The 19,310-nt window shown below is 41.2% G+C and overlaps 2 protein-coding genes across 2 annotated transcripts in view; both read left to right on the forward strand.

The window, feature by feature from the left end:
- b4galt2 (UDP-Gal:betaGlcNAc beta 1,4- galactosyltransferase, polypeptide 2) overlaps positions 1-19,310 on the forward strand; it is a gene marked incomplete at both ends in the record, with an annotated part of 194,854 nt that overhangs the window by 124,283 nt on the left and 51,261 nt on the right. Inside the window, one exon of the mRNA XM_083890053.1 lies at positions 17,028-17,215. Coding sequence (XP_083746179.1) covers positions 17,028-17,215 — 188 coding nt within the window. The remainder of the gene's footprint in view (positions 1-17,027; positions 17,216-19,310) is intronic.
- LOC310926666 (dynein axonemal assembly factor 11-like) lies at positions 7,681-9,072 on the forward strand (the record flags this gene model as incomplete). Its single annotated transcript, XM_083888849.1, has 1 exon — positions 7,681-9,072. One exon carries the CDS (start codon positions 7,681-7,683, stop codon positions 9,070-9,072), a length of 1,392 nt encoding a protein of 463 aa, XP_083744975.1.

Genomic DNA, 19,310 nt, shown 5'->3' on the forward strand with positions numbered 1-19,310 from the left:
TGTGACAGTGTTACCAAACAAAGCCTGACTCTCCAACTACAGCAGTTCAACTTGCAGGGATTTAGTTTCCAGCTGAGAAAGTTGGAGTTCCCGTGTGTTGAGTGTCCTTGATGGTGGAGAGGTTAAAGGCACTGAGCCACACTATGGCTGAGGGAAGACTCCGTCTCTGGAGTGCACCGTTCTTTTAGGTTTCACAGCATCACGGTTGTTCGTGTGACACTCAAGATCCCCATATGTCTGTGACAGCAGGTTAGGTCAAAGTAGCAAACCTCAGCAACCATCTGGCTCCGTATTTGTCAAAATGTCAGGTGCGTTTGATTCTCTGCCCTTCACTTCCCTGCTGCTTTTCTCATGGTGTGTGTTTGTGTGTGTGCGAGCACTCGCGTGTGTTTACTGTATGACTCTGCTTTTTTTTCTCTGACTGACACATGCCCGCCACCTCCTTCAGGGCATCTCTAACCTTTGCTGTCACCTCATTCCTGGCAGCTATTCTGTCATTATAATCATCTTCACCTTTTTTCTTTCTCACTTTAACTTTCTTTGTGTTTGTCCATCACTCATTCTGTTGTTTGCCTCTGTCTGTTTGTCTGTCTCTCTGCAGTTTCACTGTTTTTCCACACATCTCCTCTTGTGAACCCAAATCTTGAGATGATTTAGGTCATAAAAATAATAAGCAAATGCTGCTTGCCTATATGGGTTATTTTTGCTTGTGTGGGAACTGAAGCTACACAAAGGTATCTGTTATTCAGCTTTAGCCTTTTGGGAGAATTTGGCCTTTTTCAGTTAACCTTTGTGATCATTTCCACCTGTAATGAAAGTGTCATCATTTTCCATTTCCTTTTGCACATAACCTTAAAAAAAGAGATTGGTATGCTTTTTAGTTGATTTTAGTTCAGTGCTGAATCATTCACTCAATATCTTAGAAAGAAAGTAGACTGTTCTGCAGTTTCTCTTATTTCCACTGGGATGTCTCAGTCTGGATTCCTTGCAATAAAACATTTTTTTTATTTATTTATTTGAGTGCTGCCCTGTGCTTATCTACTCACAACAGATTACTAGCGTCATTGTTTCAGCGCAGCAGAGTATCGTCACCAGTTAAGTCGATGTTGCCTTGATCTGCAGCTAGTCACTACACTGAGGCAGAATGGTAATTGAATCACCTGTCATGGCCTGGCCTTTCTCTCCATGTGGGAGCTCCTCTGTGTCCGGAGTGCCAGAAAGTCATTACAACAAATTAGTTATTCTGGAGCCACGCCAACTGTCTTCTGTGTCACACTGTTTGCTGCTCACTTTTTGTGCTCCGTGCCAGGCTCTCATAAAGATCAATGCACGTTGCTACAAATATGATTGAACACTGTAGGTTTATGAATTAGATATACAGTACATATCTCTTGGTGAAGGGTGTGTGTATATTTATTTTATATGGGTTTGCTCGTGTCTGCATGTTTTGCTGCAGTATCTAATCAAGATTTGATGAGCCTCCTGTTCCCCAGGTGGCCAGGGAATGACGAGGATTATCATCAGTTTTTATTATTAAGAAGGCATGGCAGATTTAGTCACAAATGAACACAGTTCATTCCCTTTCTTGTTTTCTATCAAATGTAAGTTGTTAAGGCGAGGTGGTGGCTACTAGACCCAAGAGCAGGCAGGCAAAGACAGAATGCAGTTTTAACGGTTTATTGATGAATGGATTTACAGATGAGATGGGCTAATGCACGGACCTGAGATCTGATCCAGACGGTGGCAAAGGAAAGCATCAGGGGCAGCAAGCAAGAGAGCACAGGAGTTAACAAACAGAGGACAAACAAATAACTAAGCACGCGATATCGTCAAGAGAATATTGCCATACAGAGGTCTGCAACAAGAGAACCAGGAAATAAGTAGGTGCTTGATGAAGGGATTGGGAGCAGGTGTGCTCCCTCGCAGGTGAACTGATTGTATGCTGAGACAAGTGCAGGGGAAAGGGGAGGAGACAGAGGCGGAGACAGAGGCGGAGCATGACATAAGTTACTATTCTTAATGCGGACTTCTTTTACTTACTGCAGGTAATCATGTCGACACTGTGGTTTTTGGATGAACCGATACGATACTCTGTCGGTATCGGTCAGAAACTGGTCAAAATCACTGGATCGGATATCAGACTATCCAAAAGTCCTACTATATATTGCGTGCTTTACTATGCACAGACTGGAGCAACAGCATTTTAAGTTGAGTCGTGTTGTTGGCTTTTTATTTCTTCTTTATGGGAGTAGAAAATTTGTAAAAGAGTTGGAGAATTTCAAAATTGCTTGAAATGGCACAAATGCGTTAACAGCTTCATAGTTTAACACACATTTCACTTGGGGTCGACAGATCAATGTGAAGTTGAAACTGGGGTCACCGAAAAGGCAATGGTCGCTTATGGACTTAATTAGCTTTAGTTGGCTTATTAATTTAGCTAGTAGCTGCTGCTGGAGTTGGTGGAAAACAATGTCAATGGCTGACTCTTTTTAAAAAAAACAAACACACAAAAAAACTGAAATGCTGTGGACTAAAGGGTTTGTTTGTTTTTGTTTTTTAAATGCATTTGAAGCTGATGGGTATCAGGCACAACCCCATCACCCTCCTCCCTCACCAGTCAACAGATTGACTTTTCCTTTCATGGTCGTCAGATTCACTTTCTGAGGAACCATGGGGCAAGCATTTGTTGTTTGGCACCTATTAGGAATCCCACTGTACTCTGCTACCCAGAGACCAAGTGGAGCTGAAAAGTTCTAATGATGAAGTGAAGTGTACAGTACCAGCGTTTCTTATGGACCCTCTGACAGGAGTTATAGAAGCTTAAAATCGCAGACAAAATGTTTACCCATGGGCCATCAGACTGATAAATCAGAGCAGCTGAAAAAACACTGGTTTTTAATAATTTTTAGTGCAATTCTTGCTTTTTGTGCAACGTTTTCTTTTTGTACCGCAGTGCTTAATTCATTTACATATGTTCAATTTAACGTTTTATTCTTCCAATTGTGTGAGAGATGATGTTGAACACTTGGCACTGTGTCATGCAGCACTGCACATTTCAATGCATATTCTTGTACAATGACAATAAATGCATTCCGTTCTATTCTATTCTATTCTAAAGGCAGACATGGGCACAATCAGTAAAAGTGAACAAATGCTTTCTAATCAGCAGAGTATAGTTGGGATAAGGGAGCGGGTAGGGCCAGTGATGCGAGACATGTGGGCTATTGGGTGGTGGGAATGACAGACTTGGGCAACTGGCTACATAGTGTGGTGGGGAGTGGCAGACGGGGTCTGTGTTGGAGGCCATTCATCCATCCATTTTGGGTGGGGATTGCATGTGTGTTTTGGACTGTGGGGAATGTTTTGGACCAGAGAACCCCAATGCACACACGGGAGAACATGCAAACTCCATGCAGAAAGGCCCTTGCCCCTTGCCCTAAACGGGGATCGAACCCGGGTCTTCCTTATGCGAAGGCAAGAGTGCTAACCACTACACAGACGTGTGGCCCCGTGTTGGCGGCATTGTGAGATAAATGGCATGGCCTGTCTTCGTAAGGTACAGGAAATATGCAGCGAGAGAAGCACTATAGAGAACATGAGGAGCAACACATCACTAAGAAAACAGAGTAGAAAAGAAAGTGGATACCACTGAGCTGGCACAGTAATTTGACAATGGGTTGAAGGAGCACTGAAGTGCTTGAGCTGAACTTGATGGGGTGTGAGGCAGGTGTGGAAATGAGGCAACACAAAATCTCTCAGCCAGATCAAGAGACACATGGAGAAATAGTCACATCTGGAGCCATGACAACGTCTTGATTCACTGATTAAAACCAGATTTTGACACAGAGGAATTTTTGGACGGAACTCCATCCATTCATTTATCCATTATCTACCGCTTTATCCTCCACTTGAGGGTCGCGGGGGGTGCTGTGCCTATCTCACATGGGGCAATAGGCGGGTACACCTTGGACAGTTCGCCCTTTGGAAGACCCTTCCTATTAATATCTGTGACTGCCCCACAATGTCACCCTTGAAAACACAGCTCAAACCCACTTTCTTAGAACTGCTTTAAAGTATGATTAATAATTAATTTGTTTTCCATTATGCATTGGAATGTGAATTTTCTAGTGGTTTTATATTGTTGTGATCTGTTTAAACCACGATATGAAGACAATGCAGAGTACAATAATAACAATACAAATAATAATAATATATCATTATTCTTAATAAACAATTGGAAGTAATTACTGTCATCTAGTAGAGCGCGGTAAGCTTCGCCTGCATCCATGACAACAGTGATTTTATTTTTAGCTTTCTGGGACAATGGAGGACACAAACACTGTCCTCCCGAGCCTACAATCATGACACTAAAGTATCAGAAAAGTGTTATGTGGAAGTATTACTGGTTAAACATGAAGAACAAAAATATTTTTGCCTTGACGAGATTAAAGTTGGTGCATCGACTTTAAAGCAGACCTAGACCGGAAGTTCAAATTAACGCTGTTTTTTTAGTGTGTATCTGCGTCATTACCTTGTTTAAGAAGCCCTGAAGTTTCGAAACAAACAGTTCAGCCACTGCTGAGAACGCTGTGTTTTATTGTAATCTCGGGCTCAGCGAGATCTCTGAAAAAACCCGGTCCGGTTACGTAAACACCGGTTCTCCTGAACAACAGATCCTCCTGCTCCGGCACTAGTCCGGGTACATCTGGTTGCGTAAATTGAACCACAGAAGAAGAATAACGTCCGTCGTGGAGGTGTTTCACGAGCGACAGTGTCTTCTGACTCTGGGTCTGACTCCGGGTCAAAGTCATAAAAGGGACTGCGGCGTGGAGTTGTGACAAAACTATTTTTAAACAATGTTAAAACAATGTTTTGATAATGCATCCACCGTTCCAGAGGGGGGAGCTGCACTTCTGAGAGCGGATGTACTGAATAGTACTGAAGACTCTGTCTTCTGGGGTTGAGAGTTTACTCTGAAACATCGCGACTCAGGAACAGCGTCAGAAAAAAGGATTTCAATCGGCTCGTTTACAGCAACTAGGAGGTTTTTGACCATAAAAACAAGTTAATCTATGTAAGTAAACCTCCATAACTAACATATAATATATGTTATATATCTGTGCAACAGGACCACTCTAGGTCCGCTTTAAAGTCAACATGTCGAGATTAAACTCAAAATGTTGAGAATAAAGTTGAAATATGTCGACTTCAATCTCAACCTTTAATTTAAACTTTACTCTCGACATTTCAAGTTTATTCTCGACATGTCGACTTTAATTTCGTCACGGCAAAAAAAAAAAAATTCTTCATGTGTGGCCCTAATACTCCGTCGTACATGTCAGTGTGTCTAGATTAGATAGTTTTTTTTAATTATTATTATTTTCAAACAAAAGTGACAACACATTTACATCTCATGTTTGAAAAGGAGTAGGCAGAAGTATAAACTGTGCCTACCCCATTCCTAGAAAACAACTCAATTTATACACTTATTTATCACCAAATATTAATATATTTACAGTATTTTATACAATGTTCTCAACACAAAAATTTGTTTGCTTTAAACACGACCATTTCCATCACCGTCCAGAATTAAAATGCTGTTTTTCATCCAAATTTTAGACTTTGTCACACTTGCTCATCTAACCAGCAGATACACTTAAAAAATCAATTACAATACACACACTCGCACATTCATTCAACTAAACCTCCATCAAGTTAGATAAGGGAAAATGTCGCTCCTGTGGTCTCGATTTCTCAGCACTGACTGACAGCAGGATGAGAAACCACACCACTGTCTATCTGCAGGAAACTGATAAATCCTGTCACACAAACATGGACACTCAAAAGGTTGCACACAAAGTCACAAACGTCCACGCGTTGCATTCAAATGCACTCACTGACTCGCTGTCTGGTGGCAGTCATTGAGGCAGAGTGCCGACTGGTCCTTGATATGTCTCCATGGCAACAGTCAAGGTATGTTGTGTGACAGTATGTGTGTGCGCTTGGGTGTGGGTGTACACTGTCCAAAAGTGTAATGCTGGGCTTCATCCCACACGCACGACCACACGCACGCACAGAGGGAGCGGGAATGGAGTTATCTGGTGATGCTCAGATATGGCTGATAGGGTTAATTGGTTTTCAGGGGCCATGTAGAGGGAGAGAGGCTGACACTGACCAGATTAGTACAGAGGCGCCAGGCAAGAACTCCCAGAGACAGGAAGAGCAAGAGGCAGGACAGGAGCAGAGAGAGAGTAAATGTAATTAATGATGGTAAGTGCAGGTAGGAGGGCAGGTGGAAGATGGTACCTTTTACCTTTAGGAGATAAAAGGACAGTTCATAACATTATGTGTTGGGAAAACTAATACAAGGTCACTGGGCACTTGGACACTGGGACAGTTTGTTTTTTTACATCATGTTATTAACACCCACTGAAAACATTGTCCTTTTGCAAACAGGTTGTTTCAGCTTCCAGACAGTATAAACTGTCTATGACGCTTCTGAGAGTTCCTAATCGTTTAATGTTGTTCAGATCCCTTCCTCAGGTCCTGCTTGTGGAAATCCGTTAGAGCACTTCAACTATCTGTTAATGATAGAGATAAATTGAAAGGAAATGTAAGGTTCGATGTCAACTCAAAATAAATGTGAATATGTGACACAGATATGACATTTATTAGGTACCTGCAGAGTGATAAAGGTTGTAGCATCACAATCATCATGACAATAAATAAATAATGATGATGTTGTGTATGTAGAACATTTAATATGATTTTTATGGCCGGTTCATACGTTCTCCGGATTCTCTGGTTTCCTCCCACAGTCCAAAGACATGCAAATCTGGGGATTAGGCAAATTGGACACTCTAAATTGATGCCTTGTGGCCTTGTGATGGACTGTCCAGGGTGTACCCTGCCTTTTGCCCTATGTCAACTGAGATTGGCACAGCTAGTGGAGGATAAAGTGGTAGAAGATGGATGAAGAGATGGCCGGTTCAATTACCCAAACATCATTGAAGGTCCATTTCAGGCAACCAAACAACTGGCGCACGGCCTTTCTTGGTTACCCAGGTAACTATGAAAATGGAGAACACTGGGGTGTAAGACTGTAGGCAGCCATCATGCTTAAGATGCTCCATTTTTACTCCTCCTCTGCCAAACTTTGTCAGGGAAACACAACCCAAATAAAAAAAAAAATGAATTGGGAGCAAAGATCAAAGGGAGATTTTTGCATAATGAATGGGTAGCAAAGGCAGATAAAATTCCCTACCAAGCACAAGATAAAAGGATGACATCACATGAAGACAAGTCATAGCATGAGGACTTCATCAGTGCCACTGTTAACTTCATTTAATTCAAATAAATAAGCTCATGGGAATTGCATTTGTGTAATAGCACTGGTGATATACACATCGCAGCAACATACATACAGCATTCAATAGGCCTATCACAACATTTCAAGTTAAAATCCTGCAACATTTTTCTCCTTTGCTACTTCCTTTTATCTTAAGGGTTTCATCCCCCCTGCCCCCTCCCCCCCTTACACTGAACATATATATTTTATAGGCCCGTTGGTATCAGGCCAAGACGGAAGTTTACAACTGGTAATTAAATCCACAGAACAGTAATACAACATTGCATTTGCCAACTGCCTTTAAAGAATATCATAGAAGCAGACAACAGGAGATGGTTTCCATCACAGAGGACATGGTTCGCCAGCGAGCAGAGCACAACGATTGTGAGATCTCCTCCTTGGAGGAAGTTACACTGCATCAGCAGGGCATTGAGAGGATTGAATACCTAGACAAGTGGTGCAGGGACCTGAAGATCCTCTACATGCAGAACAATCTCATTGCCAAGATGGAAAATCTCAGTCGCCTGAAGAAACTGGAATATTTGAATTTGGCCTTGAACAACATTGAAGTAATTGAAAACCTTGAAGGCTGCGAGAGCCTCCAGAAGTTGGACCTGACAGTGAATTTCATCGGTCGTCTCAGCAGCATTGACTCTCTGAGACACAGCATACACCTCAGACAACTGTTTCTGGTTGGGAACCCCTGTGCTGATTTTGAGGGCTACAGGCAGTACGTGGTAGCCTCTCTGCCACAGCTGAAGTGGCTGGATGGGAAGAAGATCAGCCGCTCTGAGAGAATTCGAGCACATCAGGGTCTAGATGAGGTGAGGAGACGAGTGTTGGAGCAAGAGGAGGATTATCTAAGGAGGAGGGCAGAGGAGAAGGAGGTGGAAAATAGGAAAGTTGAAGTGAAAGAAGGCGAAAGCAAGGAGACGAGAGCAGCTCTGGATTTGCAGGAGAACAAGGAAAACCAGGAGGGGCAGGTGAACATAAAGGAGGTGACAAGATGTGACCTGAATGAGGAGCAGCTGGAGATGGAGTTCTGGAACACACCGTGTTCCTTTACCCCCGAGTCTCGTCTGGAGGCTTATCGCTACCTGGAGAAGAAGAGGGAGAAGGAGAATGTGAAAGAAAAAAAACCAAAGGCCCCAAGGACCCTGATCACTGCTGATGGTCGAGTCATGAACATCAATGAGCCCAAGCTGGGATTTTCTCTAACTGAGGATGAGGAGAACAACACTGTCGTCTTGGACGTGGCTGTGTACAGACATATGGACACCTCTGTGTTAGATATAGATGTCCAGCCAACCTACGCCAGAGTTAATGTCAAAGGAAAAATATTTCAAATGGTTCTGCCTGCTGAAGTAAAGCCTGACAGCTCGACAGCGCAGAGGTCCCAAATCACCGGACACTTGGTCCTTACAATGCCCAGGGCTAAAGGTGAAATCAAAGTGACAAAAGCTGTCCCAAATCCATCCAGTGTGTGTCCAATCAGACGCAGCAGCTTGCCAGAGGACAATGTGAGAAAGAACAATGCTTCTAAGTACCTGGAAGTTGACCCTAGCACATGTCAGGTCCTTGACCTCAGCAGCATCGTACCACGTCAGGCCACCAGAGAAGGTCCGCTGGAATGCTTCAGATCTGCTTCACCTGCCACTGAAGACTGTAACATCGTAACATCATCATCGTTTGTGGATGACCCAGATGTCCCTCCACTCATATAAAATATGAAAATATAATAATGACTATGATGTTTGAGAGGTTTTCTTGATTAAATCAAGAATATACATTATTCCTAAATAAAACTCTGAAGCTGCCAAACTTCAAATTGTTTTACTTTGTGAAACTCACAGAACATGCGTCTACTTGTGCAAGTACGGTTTGCATTTTTGATTTCATCCAGATAATATTTTAGTTATCAGTCCCTTAAGTAGGTTGAATGATACATAGGAATGGAATAGATTGTAAAGCCAGGTAGAAACCGACACAGACCCTCATTTTATTATGACTGAAACTGGGGGAATTTACAGTATGTGTAAGGGACGCATGCTACAACTCTGTGGACATGGTACATGAATAATAAAGAGAAGCCCAGAGGACATACTTCATATTTCTTAGGGTGTGGTTGTATATGATACTAATGTACAGGGATGGCTGTGGGTAACCCCCAGTGCTTGGAGCCACTCTTGGACACGGAGGTATTGAGACCTGCTGGCTCCTTTTTGGTCATTACTGAAGTGCAAAATGTGATCATTTGCTAGCATTTACTGATGACCTACTGTCCTCTAATTATGATAAAGCTGCTGGTGTCAGAACACCAAATACAACGTTTCATTACATTGTTAACTCTGAAGCCATAATGACAAATACAGCAGCCACTTGTGTGTAAAACATTTAGTTGCGTATACATGGGTAATCCAGTCAAAAAAAAAACAGGACCTACAGTATTTCCCATAGCTAAACTACAGTGTTCATAAGCAGTATAGGTATCAGTGTCAGAATTAATGAAATCCAACCGATGCCCATCCCTAGATACTGAGGGTGTTTTTACAGGAACTATAAAACAGAAGGTTTTTTTGTTAATTATCATTCTTACTGCTCTTGTTTGCCTGGTTCAGATGGTTTGAATCTCATTTCTTCAGGCTCAGATACCAACTTTAAGAGGCAGTGTTACATTATCTGAATATTTATTACTGTTTCTATCCTTCCACATATTTCCTCACGGTTCATTGTTCCTGTCAGCAGTGACAAAACACGGACTATCTACACACTGTTGCAGAGATTACAGAGAGCTGCTGACAACAACCACTAAAAGAAGCATTACCACTAAAAGAAGCATTACAACTGCAGTTTCCTGCTGTCTGACGCTGAGCTGCTGCAGTAGAGCAACTGGACAACTCAATTGATGATTGAGAGTTTTCCAATTATTTATCCCATCTATATTTTCATAGGCAGGTAGTCAGAAGTTTGCTTTTCCAGCTGCTTCCTGCACTTCATTTCTTATCAAGGACCCACAATGTATTCAGTGCCAGTCATCTATACTGATGCAGAAGTCTATTCTTTCTTTATAAAACTGCACTTATCAATGTTTTTATATGAACAGATGGTTAGTAAAACAAAAGGCAGAAAGCATGCAGTTCCCTCCCTTTGTAATGTCTTTAATTCCATTGTTTTGTTTTAATGACTTGCAGCTTTACTGTTTTGGTTCATATTTTCCACTGTCATATCATCATTTATGGCCAAAAACACATTTAATTAACTGATATTCCATTTTTTTACGTGATGCGTGCAGGAAGGTAGCCCTGAGAAAGAATCGCTACACACATAGTGTATCTGAAGGCTGAGGTGGTGGATTATCTGATTATTTCCTGTCATGACAGTCCGGCTGGTTAAGTTTTCACCCTATCATCCCACTGCAAGATGGACTATTGTGATAATATTTTTTCTTGCTAACTGGGAGGGAACAATATTTGTTTCACACACAGGTTGTCAGATATGTCAGTAGCTCATTTACGCAAGGTTGAGAGTGCATGCTCACATGCATATGCATACTGAATTATGAGCAACTCGATCACAAATTAATGGGGCAGAAATGTCCTTGAAAGTTAAGAGATGCCTGTGAAATTGTAAATTAAGGAGCCAAAAAATGCCCCTCAGTTAAATTGAAGTACCTTTCTGCTCCCCAAATCAACACATATAATGTTGATTTATCAAATATTCACACTTGAGCGGTTTTATTGTCCCCCTGCAGGCCACTGTAGGCAAATAGTGGCTGAGGAGTTTGTTCTGTTTTACTAAAAAAATTGATTTTGGTCTGGAAACAACAGCCTGAAGTAGTGTATTGTAAAAAAAAAAAAAAAGAAGGGAGAAATGAATAGTCTACAGAAAACACTGTGCCAAATAAATAATTTATGTAATGTTTAGGGAGGAAAAAAAACAAAAATAAAATAGGAAGAAAATTAACAATAGAGTGCATTAAAATGGACTCGTTTGAACAGAACAGATAAAGAGTGCTTTCTCCACTGTTTAGTCTCATGCTTGTTAATGTTTACATTTAAAAAACAGCCCCTTTCAAAATTGATACATGTCTTCATGGGTAAAGTAAAGTTGATTAGAAAATTCAATCAAGGCATAAAAAGTGCACCCTGCTGCACACATCTGAGAATAACTGTATGTTGCACAATCATTGCATCTGAGTATCAACACTATTTAAATGGCCTGTCAAATATAATGAATGCCCGTTTACTTTTGGGTCTGAAAAGTGATGTAAAGTAACACAGACATAGAGAACCAGAAAACAATGGTCAGAACTGTGGAATGAGGTCAAGGGCACAACATGGTGGTCTTTTTTTGTAAAGATATGTGCTCATCTGCTACAAGCAGAACAGTTTTTCTTTCATGAAACTAGAATATAAAATAAGAAAATAAATAAAAGATGTTTGAGTCATTATAATATCAAGCCATAGTAAGCAATTTGCAGGTATATCATTTCTCAGAATTGGATTAAGCAGTAGCTTGGAAACTCTGTGCACAGCTATACGATGAAGCTATGGTGCAAATCAGTAATTCGGAGCTTTATTTGTTGCCATGAGTGTTACAATGTGATCCCTATGAAACTGTGGCAGAACAAATACAGTAAGATCAGGCCACCCTAGTCTAGGTAATGGATGTTGTAACTGGAGATAATAACCATAAACACTGAGAAGAAGTTTGACATGTATTAACATTTCTAACAAAGGCAGCAGATTGTTTTTTTTTTGTGAGGCTGATCTTACTCTGTTGAGAGAGGCAAATTAATATGAAAAGCTGAGTCAGGGCTGACGATGGAGTGAAGCAGGCAATGTTCTGATTCTTCAGGAGCCAGACAGACTGATGAGTGATGAGGCAAACCAAGAAGTCGGAGAACAATGGACCAGACAAACTAAGTATTAGACAGGGCAACACACAGCATGAGGAAAGTACAACTGCTACTGCTCTGGTAGTGGATTGAATGAGTTAATGGGCAGATATAGGTGTATATATATATATATATATTGATCGGTGGGTGGAACGAGAGACACTACGGACGCATGACACCAATCCACCATCCAACTTTTTACATTTGTATTTGTGATTTGGTTAAACTGGCCTGCATTATAATCACTAAGGACTTGTGAGGAAGAGCATATATTTGAATTTCTCCAAATTTGTCAGTATATTGCCAGTGTCCAGCTCTCTCACATCCCACAAGATCTATTTTGATTCAGATATGGTGAATGCTTCACTGAACCTTTTGTCATGTGACTTGGTGCATTATCATGCTTGAAACAGCCATTAAAACACAGCAAATTGTGTCCATAAATGGATGCACATGCTCTGAATCAATACCCAGATAGGATGTGGTATTCAAGCCATGATTGATTTGTAGCAAGTGGCTCAGTGTTTGCCAGAGAACACACATCATTTCACTATACAAGCAGCCTGGACTGTTGACACATGCAATGCTGGTTCCATGGATTCATGCAGTTGTAGCCAAACTTCGACCCTCAGTATAAATCCAGATTGATAAGACCAGGCCTCTTTTTTGCCCACTGTCACAAAACCCGACATGGTCATCTGTTCTGGATTCCGTCTGCCTCAAGGACTGATGTGCACGTTTTCCTCTGATTGCATTCACTGAAACAAAATGGTCTCCTCCTTCTTCTTCTTCCTTTTTCTTTTACGTTCCAACAAAGCTTGGCAATTGCTGCTAAAAGACAGGACATTTACATGTACAATGCACAGACAAAGAAGACTGGACACATTTACTCCACAGTTTATTCCAAAAGAATCTTGAGAGCCACTAGAGCTGGCTGGGCATTGGCAGGTCAGGATGAGTAGTGCAGAAAACCATTATTTTAAAGTAGAGTGGCTGGCAGGGAGATTGCATCAAGTGAGGCGAGGTGACTAAACAGGAACTGAGAGCTGGACCAGAGAAGGAGGACTAAGTAACCACATAACTAACTCTAACTACTAGACTTACAAAAATTGGCCGAGACAAATGTCACATAAGGAGGCTGAACAATCTGCCAGTCTATAGCAGGAAGTAGAGCAGGCGATTCTTGATGAGATGATGTGCTTTGGGTGAGATGTTTCGGAGGGACTTTAAGAAATAGGTCAGTCATGCCCGCTGAGCAGAAAACGAGACGGAAAACACAGGGCAAGGATGGAGAAACCTATCTAACCATAACATATTCAACTATATAATGGATGAATGGATGGCACCATTTGGACACATCTCTACACTGTTGTAGATTAATATTACAGGATTTTCTAAGTACAACCAACCATAATTGTCATGATTAAAGTCACATTTTCCCTATTCTGCCACACAAAACAATTGCATAAATCATCAGGTCATTGACTATGGACTCATGCATTTTTTTTAGTTTTCTTGTAAAACATTCCAAATGCCTTTTTAAACAGTGCAATATCCTTTGACCTTCCGTGCCTTTATGTGAACTGTGGTGATGGTTGCATTAAATGCTACTTGCATATTCACACAGTAGGGGCAGTGTTGAGGTATTACAAGTGGCTTTTTGAAAATCTCCAGTATTATGTGATGATATTATGTGACTTCCATGTCGCTGACATCAATTATTCTTTCCTCTCCTATCCTGATCCTCACACGATGTTGTTCCAACATACTCAACATACTGCTGTGCAAAAACATGGAGAAGAAGATTTAAGTTGATATTTGTGGATCAGTGGTTTTGGGACAATAGATTTGTTTTGTTACCTGCAGAGGGGATTATACTGTCAAATCTCAGGTATTAGTGGGTTTACACGAGGAATTACATGTTGTATTGCATTCATGGTCAGTCCAAAGAATTACTGGACCTGTATGGAAGCAAGTGCAGTTCTCTCCCAAAAAAGGAAAGAAACTGAGCAGGAGTAAGGACAAGCAGCAGATGCATTAATCATCCTGGAGTTTCTCTGTGCTGTCAAGAGTGGGTGGTTTTCCCTAATGGTTGAGGAATACGTGACTGTGGCAAATCGGTAATACTGGTTCATTGTTCTGCCATATACTGGAGATACTGATATATTCTTCCTACTGGGAAGTCATTTTTTTATGAAGTGAGGAATGAATAGTCACACTGGGACCATGTCTCATTATCATAAACGTGTAATCTTGTCATGTGGGGCCCCCTCACGTCTTGCAGACTTTGCCTAAGGACTTAACAGTGCTACATTCAGATCAGATCAGTGAGATTTGCATGAAAGTCTTACAGCCATGATAACCCAGGACGCTCATTTCCCAGAGTAAAGATTTCTTCGCTACTAACTCAAATGTTATTTTCACTTTATGTCAGAAGCAGCATCTTCCATGAATAAATAAATCTGTTTTGTATTGTTCATGCACATAGTCAAGCTTACACATAAGAAAAACCAACAAGTAAATCTCATATTTTCTGACCCTCACATCTCAACTTTTGCCATACAAAGACAAAGAGGGTCAATCTGCACTGTTGCTCTACTTGGTGCTCAGTGACCTCTCTGCGGCCTGAGAAAGACTTGGATTTTTTGAAGCTGTTGCACAAGAACTCTGCGTAAAAAGAGATATACAGTACCTTATACATTATTGAATTTAGACCTGTCATATATTAACCTCAACTATCGTATGCTGCTGTGCTGCTTGGCAAGAATGCATTTATCTTAGCTGAAGTGTTGAACCTGGACCATGCAGGGTCTGGGAAACAGATACAGTGCACTCCTGCAGCCAGCTCTCCTGAGGTCAATACATAATACATCAGCTCATACTGCAGGCTGAGATAAATACCAAGCAGAGCTACAGACGTAAATACTGGTCAGCGATGCTATAAACAATAGTACTTAAAGCAGTGGTACTGTGATACACGACCTTTAAATATACTCGCTGTCTGTTAGGGCGCTTTCAGACCTACAGTTCGATTGATTTGGTCCGCGCCAGTCCACCAGCAAAAATGTTACGGTACGGGTACGGTTTGCTTTCACATATGCATAGTTCTTAATGAACCAAAATAGACCGTCAAGACCATCAGCACCGGAACCAGACTAACGCACCACTTCCGATAAACATGGAGGAACAGCTTTGCGTTGCGCTCATGGCGCTGATCTTCACGCCTTACATTGCATGTCTAGGTAATTTTCTCCAAGCAACAACATTTCAAACCTGATTCATGGCTGTGACTCAAAACAAACTTCATGATTTGTTCGACTCGCTGACACACATTTTTCATCTTTAATGTGAATACAGAGAGGGGTAGGCTTGTTATGAAGTTGTCATACAAAAGGCAAGCTTGCTAAACAGAGCTAATGTAAGCATCGCGCGAGTGTGAAGTCAGGGGAAGGCGACGTGTTTGTGTTGTTGTCAGTTCATGGCATGTGAATAAGGAGTGTTGTTGTGATGCTTGCATTTATCAGACCGTTTCGTCCCATTTGGCTTGGTTGCTTTCACACCAGAGGAACCGTACCAAAGTAGGGCAGATAAAGTGGTCCAAGACCACCCCCTTGATTTGGTGTGCACCAAAGTACCAAGATTACATTCAGTAGATGTGTGTGGCAATAGAGTCAAATGATGTCTCAACCTTCCCTTTTGTATGTTAACGCACAGACCCTGAAGAACAACACGTGGGTTGACAAAGCCAGTTGATAACCATCATTGTAATATTCATTATCTGTGACTGAGGCTTCAGGAATCAAGCCAGCTCACTCAAAGAAAGCCCTGCTCTGTTAAACATGCTTTGTTGTACGACCCTCAGGTCTAATAGTTTTGCTTGACAGAGCCCATTATCAAATTAAGGACAAAGTACACAAATAATGTCACATTATGTCTCTTCACAAAGACCAAACAGGCAGAATTATGACATCAAGAACTACTAAAAAAATTACCTTGTTTCATGAGCAGTTTGTAATTTTGAACGAAAAATATACCCCGCCAAAAAATTAATGGAGCTGGGAAATTGTTATTTGGTTTACCCATTCCTGGGACATGTGAGCCTTGTCTGGTGAAGCCACAGCCTCCCTGAATCACTGACAACTGTGGGAGATCTAAACAAAAAAGGGTATTATTTGAAAGGTTTGGTTATATTTATTCATAACCTTACACTAAATAAGGATTGCATGCAAATTGCAGCACCACTCTAACTTTCATGCAGTCAGTACAGGCCGGGTAATAGTGGAGAGGACACACCAGTCCATGGCAGACATGACTGTTGGGCAGTCAGCCCCCTTAGTGAGGACTAAGGGACCTCTGCTTTGTGTTGCCACTGGTCTTGCCTCTCCTGGAGTGCCAGGTGTAGGGTAGATGAGGACTCTGAGTTGACGAGACAGACTTGAAGAGGGGAGCTTCTGCTCTGCCCATGGCTTGATTAGTGTCAGTGCCAAAACCTGCATATACTACCTCCTCTTCATTTGGTTGTCACCTCGCTTCATGGCATTCTCTTATGATCCATGACTTTATCACAACACTGCTCATCATGCCATAGAACACACACAGTGGCCACCTCTTGTTTTACTGGTCATGTTTTACTCACCTGTTTGCTTGCCAGAGTCACCAAGCCTGTGACAGGATGGCTGTGCATGATATGGGACAATAAATATGGTGACCTGAATGTTGTTAACCTTCATTTTAGTACACAAACACTAACCTCAAAAATGTGGATTTTGCTTTTACTTGCAGTTGGGTGAGGAAACTTTCAACCGTGCCAAGCTGTTGAACGTTGGCTACACGGAGGCTCTGAGGGATGCAGAGTACGACTGCTTCATCTTTAGTGACGTGGACCTTATCCCGATGGATGACCGCAACCTCTACCACTGCTACGACCAGCCGAGACACTTCGCCATCGCCATGGACAAGTTTGGCTTCAGGTGAGGTGATGATGTTTGGGTCAGCATGACGACACACCGACTTCTCAACATCATTCACATTTACCACATTCACCGTCATAAGCCCTTTGAAATAGTTTTGGATGTAGTCTTTCCCAAACTGCAGTAATTTAGCAATCCCACAATAAATGAAGCCACAAACACGGACTGAGTGCACCTTAATCCAAGACAATGCCTTTGTCGGTTGCCTGTTCGTTTTGTCATATAACTGCAGTTTGTTACACGTAGACTGCAAAACTCACTTAATTATCATATAAATATGCAACTAGCTGCCTAAAGAAGCGTTGACGAGGTGGCCTGCAGTCATTGTTGTGACAGGCAAATTGACAGAGCAGTATGTAATTTCAGTAAATCTCATTATACTTTGAAATCCTTGTCTCTAGCAAAAATTAACATGAAAATGCACCACAATTCACTGCTACCACTTTCAATTTGGTCACATTTCTGTGGTTCTAACAAAAGCACCTGACCCCCAGTGTAACCAACATGATCAGACAACAACAGTGAAAATACCCTTATTAACTTTGAAAAGTTTGAACGCCCACTTTCTGTGGCCACTTATCCTGTAGAATGGAGGAGCTACACTAAACGACATAATAACTGTGTCGTCTTGTTTTCCTTGGTCTGACTTTGTTGGCTCAGTGGAAAACATCACTGTCCATCACATGGAAAAACACCCTAAAGGAATTTCATGATTAGGAAATTAATTTGTCAGTCAAGAGTGTAACCGATAAATCTTCAAGGCGATTCTGTCAAGAATAATAATTAATACCAAACATTCTCGATTTGAAATGTCTGAGTATGTCCTGTAAGTGAAGGTTTGAACTGTTGGTCAAACAAAAATGAGATACTTAATCATTTTATCAGTATGTTAAAATGATCAATCATTCAATCAATCAATCAATAATTTTATAAAATGTACAAAAACTATTTAAAGGTAAAAAACTGCAATAACAACTGTCTGTTGTCACTTAAATACACATACACACTAAGAAATCAAAGTACGAGACTGTAAAAGTACAGTGTTTGTACCCTGATAGTGTACAACTGGAGTGACAAAGCATTTGTACCTTTTTAGGTACAGTCTCGTACTTGGATTTCTTAGTGTGTACAGTATAATGCATTAGACATGACATAAAGCATGATTTATGGTTTAACAACAATGTAATTTATGTCCTCAAATGTTAGAGTGAATATTAGCTGCTGATTATCAAGAAAGGATTGGTATTGTAAAACAATTGCATGCCCTAGAGCAGGGGTCACCAACCTTTTTGAGACCGAGAGCTACCTGAAGGTTAAAGAATAATATGGAGGGCTATCACATTGACATTTTATGCACCATTTTTTTTTTTTTTAGCATTTAAATTATAATATTATGCATTCAACTGCATACACATTCATTCCAGTGCTTACTCCTAACGATTATCAGTTTTTATAAACAATATCAATGATATTTTACTGAGTGATCATATGGATACATGCAAGTGAAGTGAAGTGAGCTCGCGGGCACTGTATTGGCTGCCTATGGCCACCATGTTGGTGACCACTGTCCTAGAGCATGCCCTGTGTTTATCTAACTAATGAAAGAGACTATATTATCATGAAGACTCAGAGATCACTCCTGGACCTCAAAGGTCAATTTTGTAAGATTAATTAGAATAAGTATTTGTTTTAATTGCACACAAATTAGTGATAGAAACAAATTCCAGGGGCAGCACTTATCTGCACCTGGGGGGGAGCACTGGTGGTGGGTGCCTTTCGCAGGGGCACCCCAGAACTTGGCCTGTCCTGGGTTTTGAATCAGCAACCCAATTCCCTTCCCTACAAAAAAAAAAAAAAAAAAGCTTTGTGTTGCACACTTGAGCAGAAAGGAATACGCTCAGGCGTGCATAAGTTTAAAATCCTTTACTTCTGTAAAACACAGAAACACAAGCACATCAGCTTAATCACATCGTGACATACAAGGCTGGCTGTGGGGTCCTTGTACTGATTAGCATTACCTTGCACTTGACTTAAAGGACCCTGTAGCTGCCTTAAAGTGCCTGTGAGAGTTTCACTCATTGTATCCACATTTTAA

Source organism: Microchirus variegatus (genome assembly GCF_963457635.1).
Source record: "Microchirus variegatus genome assembly, chromosome: 5".
Lineage (NCBI taxonomy): Eukaryota > Metazoa > Chordata > Actinopteri > Pleuronectiformes > Soleidae > Microchirus > Microchirus variegatus.